The 12530-nt window shown below is 39.2% G+C and overlaps 1 protein-coding gene across 6 annotated transcripts in view; it reads left to right on the forward strand.

Annotated features, from left to right (window-relative positions):
• eps15l1a (epidermal growth factor receptor pathway substrate 15-like 1a) overlaps positions 1 to 12530 on the forward strand; it is a 57467-nt gene that overhangs the window by 22389 nt on the left and 22548 nt on the right. For 3 of the 6 annotated variants that reach the window (XM_080887347.1, XM_080887342.1, XM_080887344.1), the window contains exons 14-21: positions 3060 to 3132; positions 3977 to 4138; positions 4447 to 4644; positions 5415 to 5594; positions 6129 to 6234; positions 8616 to 8666; positions 10756 to 10892; positions 11276 to 11339. In XM_080887347.1, the coding sequence (XP_080743473.1) occupies positions 3060 to 3132; positions 3977 to 4138; positions 4447 to 4644; positions 5415 to 5594; positions 6129 to 6234; positions 8616 to 8666; positions 10756 to 10892; positions 11276 to 11339 (971 nt within the window). The remainder of the gene's footprint in view (positions 1 to 3059; positions 3133 to 3976; positions 4139 to 4446; positions 4645 to 5414; positions 5595 to 6128; positions 6235 to 8615; positions 8667 to 10755; positions 10893 to 11275; positions 11340 to 12530) is intronic. The other 3 variants (XM_080887343.1, XM_080887345.1, XM_080887346.1) reach the window with 3 other exon arrangements.

A 12530-nucleotide genomic window follows, 5' to 3' on the forward strand; every position in this document is an offset into this window, starting at 1 on the left:
CATTAAAGTGTACACCACACGCTAGTACAAACTGTCTTATATTTGGTTTATTTTATATGTAATTTAATAGAGTTAAAGCTTTAAATGGACGTGAAAGTCACATATTTGCCTTTGTATAGTCTTATTATTATTCTGTGAATAAATCAAAAATCACTATGAGAGAATCGATCTGTGCTACACGTCAGTAAGTACTTGATTTGTTGACTTGAATGAATGAAGTTTGCCAGTTTAACTACAGCTGTAATTTCTACTGTGTGCTGTTGGATGAACTGACTTATCAGTGGCTTCTGAAAGCTTTCCCTTTTAGTGATGGTTCAATTACATGTGTTTGCTGCAGACTAATCAACTTTTTGTTTGCAAGTTTATATGTCTCTATTTTGTGCAGCATCCTGATTCTCATTAAGAGTGTTCTTTTTATTTATTTGTTTTTAATGGTCACAAAAGGTATATAATAGTGTACAATAGACTAATGGGACAGGAGTGCAGAGTATTCTGAGCTTGACTTATAGTCCCAGGGTTTTTAAGATTACTTGAGCATTAAAGTAGTCTTCAGTAGACAGATTTCATTACTGCTTTACAGCAAAAGATAACTGTAATAGTAAATAATGCATGCTGCACACACAGGATAATTTGGTTTAAACCAGTAAATAGCACCTGTCCATTACTGAGACTGTGATTTAGTCATATTAAGGCCCCTCGTTCTTAGGGCTCTGCCTTACAAACTGTCAGTTCAGGTTAATTCAAGCGAGCAAGTTATGAGACCATGAATTTGCTGCAGTGCTTGCAAAGTAGACACTGTTACGCACAATGGCTTCGTTGTGCATGTGGCTGCTGAGATCTATGCACATGGGTTGTTGAATTTACTTTAATTTGCTTGTGATTATGTTTCCCCTCATGTGTGACTTTTGACATAAACATAATTACACAGATCTGCTTTTCATTAGTTCACCCACCTGCTTATCCACCCATCCATCTATCCATCCATCCATCCATCCATCCATCTATCCATCCATCCATCCATGCATCCATCTACCTACTTAGCCACCCAGTCAGCCAAACACACAGCTATCCACTCTTCCTTTGATGCATGTATTTTATCAAATTTTTTGTTTGTTCACTACTTATTCACTATGCTGCGTCAGCACTCTTGCCTATACCCAGTGGAATACTCTCAGGTAACAAACTGGCTACTTATTACTAAATATACTAAAATGGACTTGCATTCAAATGACACAGAGTGAGCAGTGTCTATCTTACCTATCTTTTTGTTGTGTAATGTTTAAATACTGCTCAAAAACATATTAAAAACCCCACAGAATATAGCATCAGTGCAATTAAATTTCTGGTTAATTGATCTGGTGAGTTAAGCAGCAGAGGTTGGTTGTTAATCAGTTTCAGCTGCTTTGGTGTTAATGAAATTAATAACAGGTGCACTAGAGGGGCAACAATAAGACAACTGCCAAAACAGGAGTGGTTTTACAGGTAGAGACCACTGAGATTTTTTTTTCTTTATGTTTTCTGAATGTTTTTTCACTAGTTATGCATTTGCCTAGGGACAGGGTCACAACTGATACCATGAGGCAATACCTGGTCGCTATAGAGGTTTCACAGGTAGTCCAACTCCTCCATGATGGCACACCAATATGAGCCCTTCTCAGAAGGTTTGCTATGTTTCCCAGCACAGTTCCAGGAACATGGAGAGGATTCTAGATGGTAGGCAGTTACTCTAGGAAAGCTGGACGGGCTTAAAGAAGGTCCTTAACCCATCAGCAGGACTGGCGTTTGCTCCCTTGTGCAAGGAGGAACAGGATGAGCCCTACAAAATGACTGGTGTGAATATCTCTGACCACACAATCAGAAACGGGCATCAATACAATAGCTGTAGGCCCTATACTGCCCAGCACCACGGAGCCCGAAGAGCATTTTCCACAGAATACCAGAATTGCAGGTCCACCACTGACGTCCGATGTTTTTCATAGATGTGAGCAGGTTTAATTTAGGAGTAGGTCAACAATGGTGATGAGAGGCATGTCCAGTTCAGCTCAATTCAGTTTTATTTATGTGTTGCCAACTCACAACAAAATTTGCCTTAAGGCACTTTATATTGTAAAGTAAAGACCCAACAATAATACAAAGTAAACAGAGAAAACCCCAACAATGACCCCCTCTGAGCAAGCACTTTGGTGACAGTCGGATAGAAAAACCCCTTATAAAAGGAAGAACCATCTGCTGCGACTGGTTGGGGTTAGGGGAAGAAGGCAGGTCAAAGACACACTGTGTAAGAGAGCCAGACATTAATAATAACTAATAATTAAATGCAGAGAGCTGTTTAAACACATAGTAAGTGAAAAAAAAAAAAGTGTGAAGAGGAAACACTCCCCCAGCAGCAAAACTCAGTGCCTCGTGGGAATCCCCCAGCAGCCTCCTAGAGCTATTGCAACCTAAGGGAAGTATCAAGGTCACATGATCCAGCCCTAACGGTATTCTTTATCTAAAAGGAAAGTTTTAAGCCTAATCTTAAAAGTAGTGAGGATGTCTTCCCTCCAAATCCAAACTGGAAGCTGGTTCCACAGGACAGGGGCCTGAAAGCTGAAGGCTCTGCGTCCCATTCTACATTTAAATACTCTAGAAAGCCTGCAGTCTAAGTGCAAAATCCATCCATGGAGGGACGCATAGACCTCTACAGGCTAGGCAACAGCACCCTGACTACCATTACTCATCAGTAGGAAATCCTTTGATCCATTATCAGACATGGTATAGTGGGTCCGTGGCTCCTCATGGTGCCTGACAATGCCCGGCCTCATGTAACAACACATTGGCCTGACCTGAATCCATTGCCAGACATAGATGTGCTTATTTTGTTTTGGGAAATAAAAATACCTTTTATATGATTCTTCTGTCAAGTTGCACACAAAGTTTTTTTTAAAATTGGCACCAGTGAAATACACTTTTCATTTATTTATTCTTATTCTGTAATTATTTTATATACATATTATAAACCTTTAAAATAAGAAAATCAATGTGCCTGTGTTTGTGTGAATGTTTCTGGTTTTGTCCAGGGAGAAGTACACTCTTGAGCAGGACATCAGGGAAGCAGAGGAGGCTATCAGACATAAGAGTGCCGAGGTGCAGGTGAGGACAGCTTGTTTTTTGTCAGTTGGTAGCAACTGGATGTGGACTCAACATAAAATTGAGACACTCTGTCCTTGATGTACGTGTATAATACTCAGCCACCGTTCATTTCTTTATATTGTAATATGTTTTATTTATTTTTTTAAATTGGCCTTGAGCAGTACTTGTATAGGCTTTCTCAAGGCCTTTTAAAGTTTTTCTTTGAACATTGACTGCATTTTTACTCATTTTCAGTACAGTTCTTGACCATTTTCAGGGGAATATTTATTTTTATTTGTTCAGCCACTTAACACTGAACTATGAGTCATTCAAGGATTAAAAAAAAGCACCTAACTAAAGGAACCAATTTTAAATTGTATCTGTAGGTACTTTGTTACTATCAGTTTGTTACGAAGAGAAATAATTTGTTCCCATGTTATTAGGTGAATCTACAAAATGTCCAAAAACAACACAGTTTAACATGTGTAGAATTGTAATTTTGAACTAACAAGGTGGTTCCCAAAGAGCTGTTAGCCTCAGAATCAGCTTTATTGATCAAGTGTGTGTATATATACAATATATGAGGGTTTGTGGTTTTTTCAATACTGTGACACCAACCTTCATTTATATAGAAGCACATTCTCCCTCTCCTAGCTTTCCCAGAAAGATCTCTATTGCAATCCACTCAGAGAAATTTGAAGCCCAGCAAATATAATGAGGTATCAGGGAATGTGTTCACCCAGCCCAGTTTTGTTGAAGTACAGGGCAGCATATCTGGAATTCAATTCAGTTCAGTTCAATTCAATTCAATTCAATTTTATTTATATAGCGCCAAATCACAACAACAGTTGTTATTGTCTATCAGGAAATGCAGAATGACCTGGACAGAGAGACAACCAGCCTGCAGGAGTTAGAAGCTCAGAAACAAGATGCCCAGGACCGGCTGGAGGAGATGGACCAGCAGAAACACAAATTAGAAGACATGTTGAATGAAGTCCGGATTAAGTGCCAGGAAGAGTCTCAGATGGTAAGAGAGAGAGAGAAGGATGCTGATAATGTAGAAGTTTCCCCTTTGTGGAGTACTGCCTCAGTTATTCTACAACAATCACAGAATCAAAATACCTGAAAATTAATGTATTCAATTTCTAATATGCTGTTTTCAGTGTTTGTTTGTTGAAGTCAAAATTACCTTGAGATAACTAGCATGATGCAAAATAGAAGAAAAGAAGAAATCAAACAGATTAATGTAAAATAATTAGCAACGAGCACAGAGTGGTCTCTTGGCAGGTTTTAACCTCTGACCCAATTCTTTATGCCACCGTTTTCTGCCTTCAGATCTCAAGCCTCCAGACTCAAATCCACTCCCAGGAGTCAGACTTGCTAAACCAGGAAGAAGAGTTGAGCCGGGCCAAGGCTGACCTGGGCCGGCTGCAACAAGAGGAGAATCAGCTGGAGCAAAGCCTGGCCGCAGGCAAGATTCAACTAGAGACCATCATCAAGTCTCTGAAAGCAACCCAGGATGAGATCAACCAGGTAGGGCATAGGTCCTGTTAATGTGTATGTCTAAAGAATGTCAACAGGGGGCACCACCAGAATGTTTAATCCATTTCTTTATCTTGTCAATTAAGTCAGAGGAACCAATTGTGTATGTTTGTCTCAGCTGCTGTGGTGTGGTGTGTCTTCTGTTTCCTGCCAGCCACTGTGCGCGCGCACACACACACACACACACACACACACACACACACACACACACACACACACACACAGTGCAGTTTCCATTATTGTTTTATAACATCCACAAGTTGATGTTGAATTCAGTTCTTGTATTATATTTGTACAATTTCAGTGGAAACCTTTTTTTTGCTCTAAGCAGTGTTTTTCATAGCTATGCCAAAAAACATTATTTCTGTGCTGTGCTTGTGTGTGTGTGTGTGTGTGTGTGTGTGTGTGTGTGTGTGTGTGTGTGTGTGTGTGTGTGTGTGTGTGTGTGTGTGTGTGTGTGTATAATAGACAATGCCTTTCATCTTGGCCAAACTGTCTCGTAATGAGGAAAACATATTTAAGACAAAAAAAGCTTTTTGAAACCAGCTTAAAGAAACTGATCAGTGTTTCCTGGAAGCAAACTTTCAGTAATTTCTATTCATTTTAAATTAACTCAACTTATTGCACTTTTACTGTATGATTTAAATGAGAATTTCACACAGAGGAACATGTTATACCAGTGTCACACCAGCCCAGTGTCACTGGAAATGTTCTGGAAATGTTGTTGTTTTTAACGGTTTGCTTGTATGTATACCTTGCAGGCTCGCAGCAAGCTGTCACAGATTCAAGATAGTCAACAGGAAGTGTCTAAAAGCATTGAGCAGTACAACAGCACCTTGAATGGAAACCATGGAGGCAGCATGACCAACTTGGCTGACATGAGTGAAGGCTTCAGTGACCGAGAGAATGGAGGATTTCCAGCCATGGTGAGAGCAGTACAGGTCAGGATCTTTGATAGAGGTGTGCTTTTATTTTCCAGTGTGCTGTGTAACATTTATTAAGGTCATAGGATTTGGTTTTATAGTCCTGGGTAGACCTGGTGCTCGTTTGTTGTGCCCGATCGTTGTTACCTTTTTCATTTGTGAAGTTCCATATTCACAATTGTAGTGTGGATTTCTTTTTAATTCTTTTTAACTCATCTTGTATGCCATCACAAGTATTTAAGCAAACTTCATTCATATGCCTTCTTAAATTTTACATGACCTTCTATTAAATGCATATGCAACCAAGTGTTATATTGTTTTTGACAAGCAAAGATACAGCTTGTGTGACAGAACGCATAAAGCTGTAGTGAATGTGATCCCATGGATGTATATGTTATGATATGTGCTCACATTACTCGTACAAATACAACAAATGAAATAAAACCTATACATATCATGCATACATATCTAAATATTCTGTTTGTCCACAGCAGAAGAGATGATAAAAGCTTCTGTTCTCTCTCTCTCTCTTTGGCTTTCTCATTTCCACAGGAGGACCCATTCAAAGTGAAGCCATCTGTGTTTAACAGTCAACCTCAGGGGCTTCCCACTGACCCCTTCCAGTCTGAAGACCCCTTCAAAACAGACCCATTCAAAGGTTGTCATCCCCCTTAACTTTCACTGCATCACCATCTCTAAGTGTTCCTCTTAATCTTTTAATACAAGTGGCTTATTTCTCTCCTCTGCTATCCTCTCCTCTCTTTACTGCACTGCATGTTGGGAGTATGGGTGAATGAGTGTCTAAAGATGATTGATGAGTGTGTGGATCACGCCAAATCACAACAACAGTCTCCTCAAGGCATTTTAGATTGTAAGGTGGACCCTACAGTAATACCGACATGAGACTACAACACATAGTCTCTTTTAATATAGGCATTTATGTATTGGAGTGACCCATTACAATATTTTTTAAAGTTAAGTACAACAATGGTTTATACACCATGTAAACCGGATAACTTTTGACTCTGGTGATGAAGTTCATCCAGCCCTCATGAAGATCAAAGTGTGGGCATGGGTTTAGGTGAAGAGTGGCAGGCTGGTGACTGTGGTGAGCAACAACTTGCAGGCTAAACAGCAGGCAACAGTTAGTGCTGTCAACGGCAACCCACAAATATCTCAGCATGATACAGTATAGGCAGCACCTGTCTTTCTGAAAACTGATTTGATAAATGATGTTGTTTGAACATCTGTGGAGTCCCGTGGCAGTGGGCTTTACACCACAGCATCTGGTGATGCAAGGCATGTAAGCTGCTGCTCAGCTTTGAAAATAGATTGCATGAAGCTCTCTATGCACAGTTCTTGATCTGATTTGACGAGTACTTGAAGTTTGGGGGTCTGATGCAACTGACTGCAGAAAGTTGGCGACCTCTGTCTACTATGTGCCTCATCATCCGCTCACCCCGAGTTGCTGACATCCCAATAATAAAACTGACAGTTGACTGTGGAAGTGATAATGATCAATAATCAGTGGCAATGCTGTCAGAGTTGCCATAGAGACCGTGAGCTCAGGTTGAGCGAAAAAAGACTTTATTCTAGTTTCCAGTTTTCCAGCAGTGTTTGTTACTGTAATTGCCATAAAACACGTTACTGGGAAAAAGCTGAGTTTTTAATCAAAGCACCTCTTTGACTGAACATGAATAAAAGCAAACTTTATAGTTGCTCCTTTCATCCACAGTCATGACACAGTCAAGTTACAGAAGTTAAAACAAGAGCACTCAGTTTGTGCAACTCCCCCCAAAGGCCAAGGGCTGTACAAAAACGTAGATGTTTTTATGTTTTTATTACAACATTCTGACGTCAGCCTGTTTGTGTTACAATATGACGATGTCAGCCTTTCATGGCATTACTATGACATCGTAGGGCATTGTATTGAGAAAACAAATAAAACCATCTTTTATGGATATTCTTCCAATTTCACATTGATATACTAGGCCTTGGGGGACATGAGTATCTAGGTTGCCCAAGCATTTGACCTTGACCTTCATAATGATGCCAAAAGAAGGATGTTAGCCAAACTAATGTCCTTTATGTACAGCACCACTCACCCCCTGCACTGTGGAGCAGCTCCTAAAGCAGTAGACTGTTATGGTGTAGGTCTGAGGGCCGTTGTAGGTCCTTCATCCAAACAGCAGATGGACTATACAGTACCCACACAGGATAAATAGTGTTTAAAAATACATGTATTTTGTTTATCCCACTGCATTTTATGTAGATATAAAAATGAAAAATCCTGCTGTATAGTAACCAGGGGTGGTATAGCAACCTGCCCATCACCTGCCCATAGTATCGTATTTTGGGTTTTTAAATTTTTTTAATATAACTCTGATTCACCTTTTCTTCCTGTTCCCTGTGCTGCTGTAACAAGTGAATTTCCCCAGTGCAGAATGTAATAAGGTGGATGTCTATAAATGAATGAATACACATCAAATCTACGTCAACCAGAAGATATAATAATCAGAGGTTTTTGGCTCCTCTTAATGTAAGGAAGCCTCCCAAGAGTACAGAGTAAAAACTACTTTATTTTATACCTTAGTTTAAGTTGTGTGTATGACTTATTTTATTTGGCATTGCTATATTTGTTTATTTTTGCATTTAATGAAAGGTTTTCTTCAAAAAACCTGATTCTAATACAAATACAATGAGAGGGTTTTTAATTCTTTTGCTGGATCTTGTATGCAGTCAAATGATTAAAAACACAGAAGTTTCAGAATCCAGCAAGCAGTTCATTTTAAAAGAACTGGTTTTTTTTAATCCTTTGAATATTTATGGTCATTAAGATCCAGCCCTGGTAAGTGGTCTCATGCCTTCTACGCGCTCTTCTCCTCTCTCCTCTTCTCTACTCCTCAATCTGCGTTTACTGCTTTATGTGTATTAAGTTGTCTTCCTCCTAGTAGCTTATATTTTCCAGCTTGAGTTAATTTATGACTGTCTTTTGTCTTCTTCCTGCCTTTCCCTCTTTGCTTGATTCCTCTCCTGTAGGCGACCCTTTTCAGAATGATCCTTTTGCAAAGCAGCCTCCAGTACCCACAGGTATTTACTTCAGGGAAGAAAGGTTAATAATTTTTCTTTTTTGAGAGGTAATTTAATCTTGGGGCAGAAAATAAACTGCAATATTTCATCACTTAAAATGTTGCACTAAAACTGTTGTGCACACTACATTGAACAGGTTTAGCATTTACTAGAATGCATGCATGTTTTTTCCTTAAATGAATTACAATAATTCGCATGGAATGTACCTTACAAATCTATCATGTAGCATATTTTTTGGGGGGGTCGTTTTTACAACCACAAGTGTGTATTTTTTACTGAAATATTAAATGGGCTGTACCTTTGAGTAGACACTTTTCTACTCAGCTTGAGTACATTCCCACTACATGGACCGGCAGAAACACAAATTACATTCCCACCACAACCCTCATAGAAGCACTTTTTTGTAAGCCGTTTGCATTTCTTATAGGTTTTTAAACATAGAGAGACTACCTCAATAAAAAAAAAAAAAAAAAATCCCAAAACAACCTCCCAACTCATTGATTATATTTACTTACTCAGAGCTCTTTCCAAGTACTTCTTGGAATACTTACTGTGTTTGTTTTGACCTTTTGGTCCATGCTTTGGTTTGATGTTTTTATGATGCCTATCTGCTGATGCTTTTGTTTACACTTGGCTAGACTTAGCCATACAGTGGGTTAAAAAACATATTTGAGCCCCTGGTCAATTTGTAACTTTCACACTTGCAAAAGAATGAACACTCTCTAATCTTTGTTCAGAATCAGAGAGGCTTTATTAATCCCAGAGGGAAATTGAGTCGTGATAGCAGCAAACATCAAGCACTCATATAAAATGAGTATAGAAACAGAGGTATTAATATAAATATGCATATAAATATTAAAGAACTTGCTACTATTGACACTTAGAATATCAGGCAATACTCCAGGAAAAAAACGTTACACAAAAGTTATAAATTTTTTTTGTATGAGTCATTGAATGAAGTAAGTATCCCAAAGCAAAACATGACGTACTACTCTCTAAATCCTTGCGGTTTCGTGACTGCAGCTTGGCAACTCAAAGTTTTAGCTCCCTCCACAGATAGAGGCTAGAGGTCTGGAGACTAGCTAGTTGCATAATGTTGGAAGACCCATCTGCAGTGTTCCGTCTGAGGAAAGGGGATACAGGACCTTGTCCACTGGCCCCTTAATGTGGTCAAGTCCTGTACCCTTAGGACAGAAACAACCCCAAGGCATGTTTCCAACTCCATGGGGATGGTGTTCTAGGGGTCATAGTCAGCAAGACTTCAATCCATTACATTGTAGTGTCTTACCAGAGGTGTTTTTTGGAGACTGAGGTCCCAGTTGCCTTCAGATCATTAAGAAGCTCCTCCCATGCAGTTTTGGGCTGATCCAATACCTGTCAAATGATCATCCTCACACCATGAGGCAACATATTGCACAAAGCTCCAGACTGAGGGCAATTGATGATAATCTTATGTTTCGTTCGTTTCCAAATAACCACATCAACAGCTTTCCCCTTCTCTTCAAACTTCTTGCTGATGGTCTTGTTTACCAAGTCTTCAGTCTTGTCCCTATCATCCTTTGGCAGCTCATTGGTCTTGCCCATTGTGGTGGCTGGGAATGATGGATTGATTGAAATAAAGAAAGAACAAAAGAAAGGAAGAAAGAAAGAAAGAAATCTGAGGGAGGCAGAATTCTGGTTGGGTTGTAGGGAATCCGCATGCATGCACTGCGGTAGCTGGCCAATACAACGGGACTCGCTTTTTTCCCGAGCTTCACTGTGCAGCAGAGAAGCTACAGGCTGCCATGACAGTCAAAAACCACGTTCCCACAAGTGGCTACACACATCACTGTGCCTGGCTCTGCACTGTATCTGGAGCTGGATGGTGCGAATGGAAGCTGCCATAGTTAATTCACCACGGAAATGTCCCTGGTGTACCCATCCGACAGCCACAGTGAAGCTGGCCCCTCAACTCTTCTGTCTGAGCACTGCAGATTGTGCATGTTTCAGCAGGACAAAACTGTATATGTTGTACCACATGCATATGTCTCTGGTCAATGAAAGTTTTAAGAAACAGAGTTTAAGTAGCTCAAGTTCATTTCTGCTGTAGATCCATTTGGAGGAGACCCCTTCAAAGAGACAGATCCATTCAAGGCTTCATCAGAAGACTTCTTCAAGAAAACCACAAAGATGGATCCCTTCTCCAGTCCAGACCCTTTCAGTAAAAGTGCCACTTTACCCTCCAAGGTACTTGTTGAGATTCAAAGGTGGATTTGTAATGTATATCTGGTTATCCCAAGAAGGGATCAGAATGTTTAGTTTGCTCCCTCTGTTTCTATTTTAGCGTTAGATCTCAGTTTTTACAATCGTCAATACAAACAACAGTCAATTTATATTAATTTATATTTTCATTTAGATTGAAGGTTTCCATAAGAACCTCGGAGATTTCTGGTTCAGTTGCACCCACTGTAGAGTTTACTCCAGCATTATAAACAAACAAAAAGACCAATAATAATTAATGCATTAATAAGTACATGGAAAACCCCCTCAATAAACATTGTAGTTAGAATACATTTTCAATTAACGTTGTATTCTTTTGTATATATTTCTCTCATTTCTGTTTTATGCAGCAACCTACTACCTTCACAAGCAGTGACCCATTTTCTTCAAGCCATCAAAAACCTAAAGGATCAGGTATGATTTAATACTTCCTCCTCAATAGCTTTGGACATCGTGTAGTTTTTGTAACCACAGAATAAAAGAACTTGTTATTCTCTGTGCTGTATAATATCCAAAAAGGACAGTTTTGGCCAGATACACCATTGTACAGCAGACCTAAGCTCTATTTTGAGTTTAGCTTAGAGTCAATTTTGGAATTTTTTTCAGTTTAGTGTTTGTTTTTGACACAAACATGTTTTAACAAACCTTTATGAATCCATTGGACCTGTTTCAGTAAACTGTGTGTTCTCTGCTGAGATATGAGTGTAGTCTATACAAACATGCTTGTTCTATGGGTCAAGTTGACTGTCACAGTGATTGAAGCAAATTGAGCCTCTCACCACACTTATTTACTTAGCTGAAGAGCACCATGTTAATTTGCCTATTAAAACCCAGGTTGTACAGAAGATGTGTCATGTTGCTTACCCAATGCTCTAAGTCCACTTAATAACTCAGATTTAATCCCACTGATCAATGGTACTCTCTGTACCATTCGCAGAGTTAGGGAATGGCTTCAATCACAGCATTGTAAGATGGTGACAGATGTACCCTTAGGCCCCCTCCTCGATTCAGAGATGGTCTTTCCCTTTTCACGCAAATTTCAGAATTCATCCTGCTTTTTCACATTATGAGTAAAGACTAGTGACTAATTCCACTTACAGTCTACCTATGATATGACTGCCTGGTTTTGTATGCCCTTCTATTCCTTCTCTATTACTTCTATCTTTCTATTTTATCAGAAAGTTGAAAGCTTTTCTGGTGCTGTGCAGACTTGAGTTTCTTTAGCATTTACATTTTATATTCATATTTTTGAAAATTCCTGTTGATATGTACTATCAACAACATACTGACAACAAATCAGATTGATCTAGGAGGCAGGTGACTGGGAAACATATTTCTGTTAAACCCTTTTAATTAAACCTGAAAATCTAGACTGCAACACAGCATGATTTCTTCATTCTAAATCTATTCATCTTAACAAAGCAATTTAACCTGATGATGGCTTTGAAAAAAGGTTAAGGTAGTTAATGTAAACTGGGAATGTGGAGCATCAATAAAATTTTATAACAGTGTGAACGGTATCCTGGCAGATATAGAAAATCTGGAAATATGTGATCCCAGCCCTACCTAATACTTCCAGGTACATTGAGATTGTTGATATAAATT

Source organism: Rhamphochromis sp. 'chilingali', assembly GCF_963969265.1.
Source record: "Rhamphochromis sp. 'chilingali' genome assembly, chromosome: 7".
Lineage (NCBI taxonomy): Eukaryota > Metazoa > Chordata > Actinopteri > Cichliformes > Cichlidae > Rhamphochromis > Rhamphochromis sp. 'chilingali'.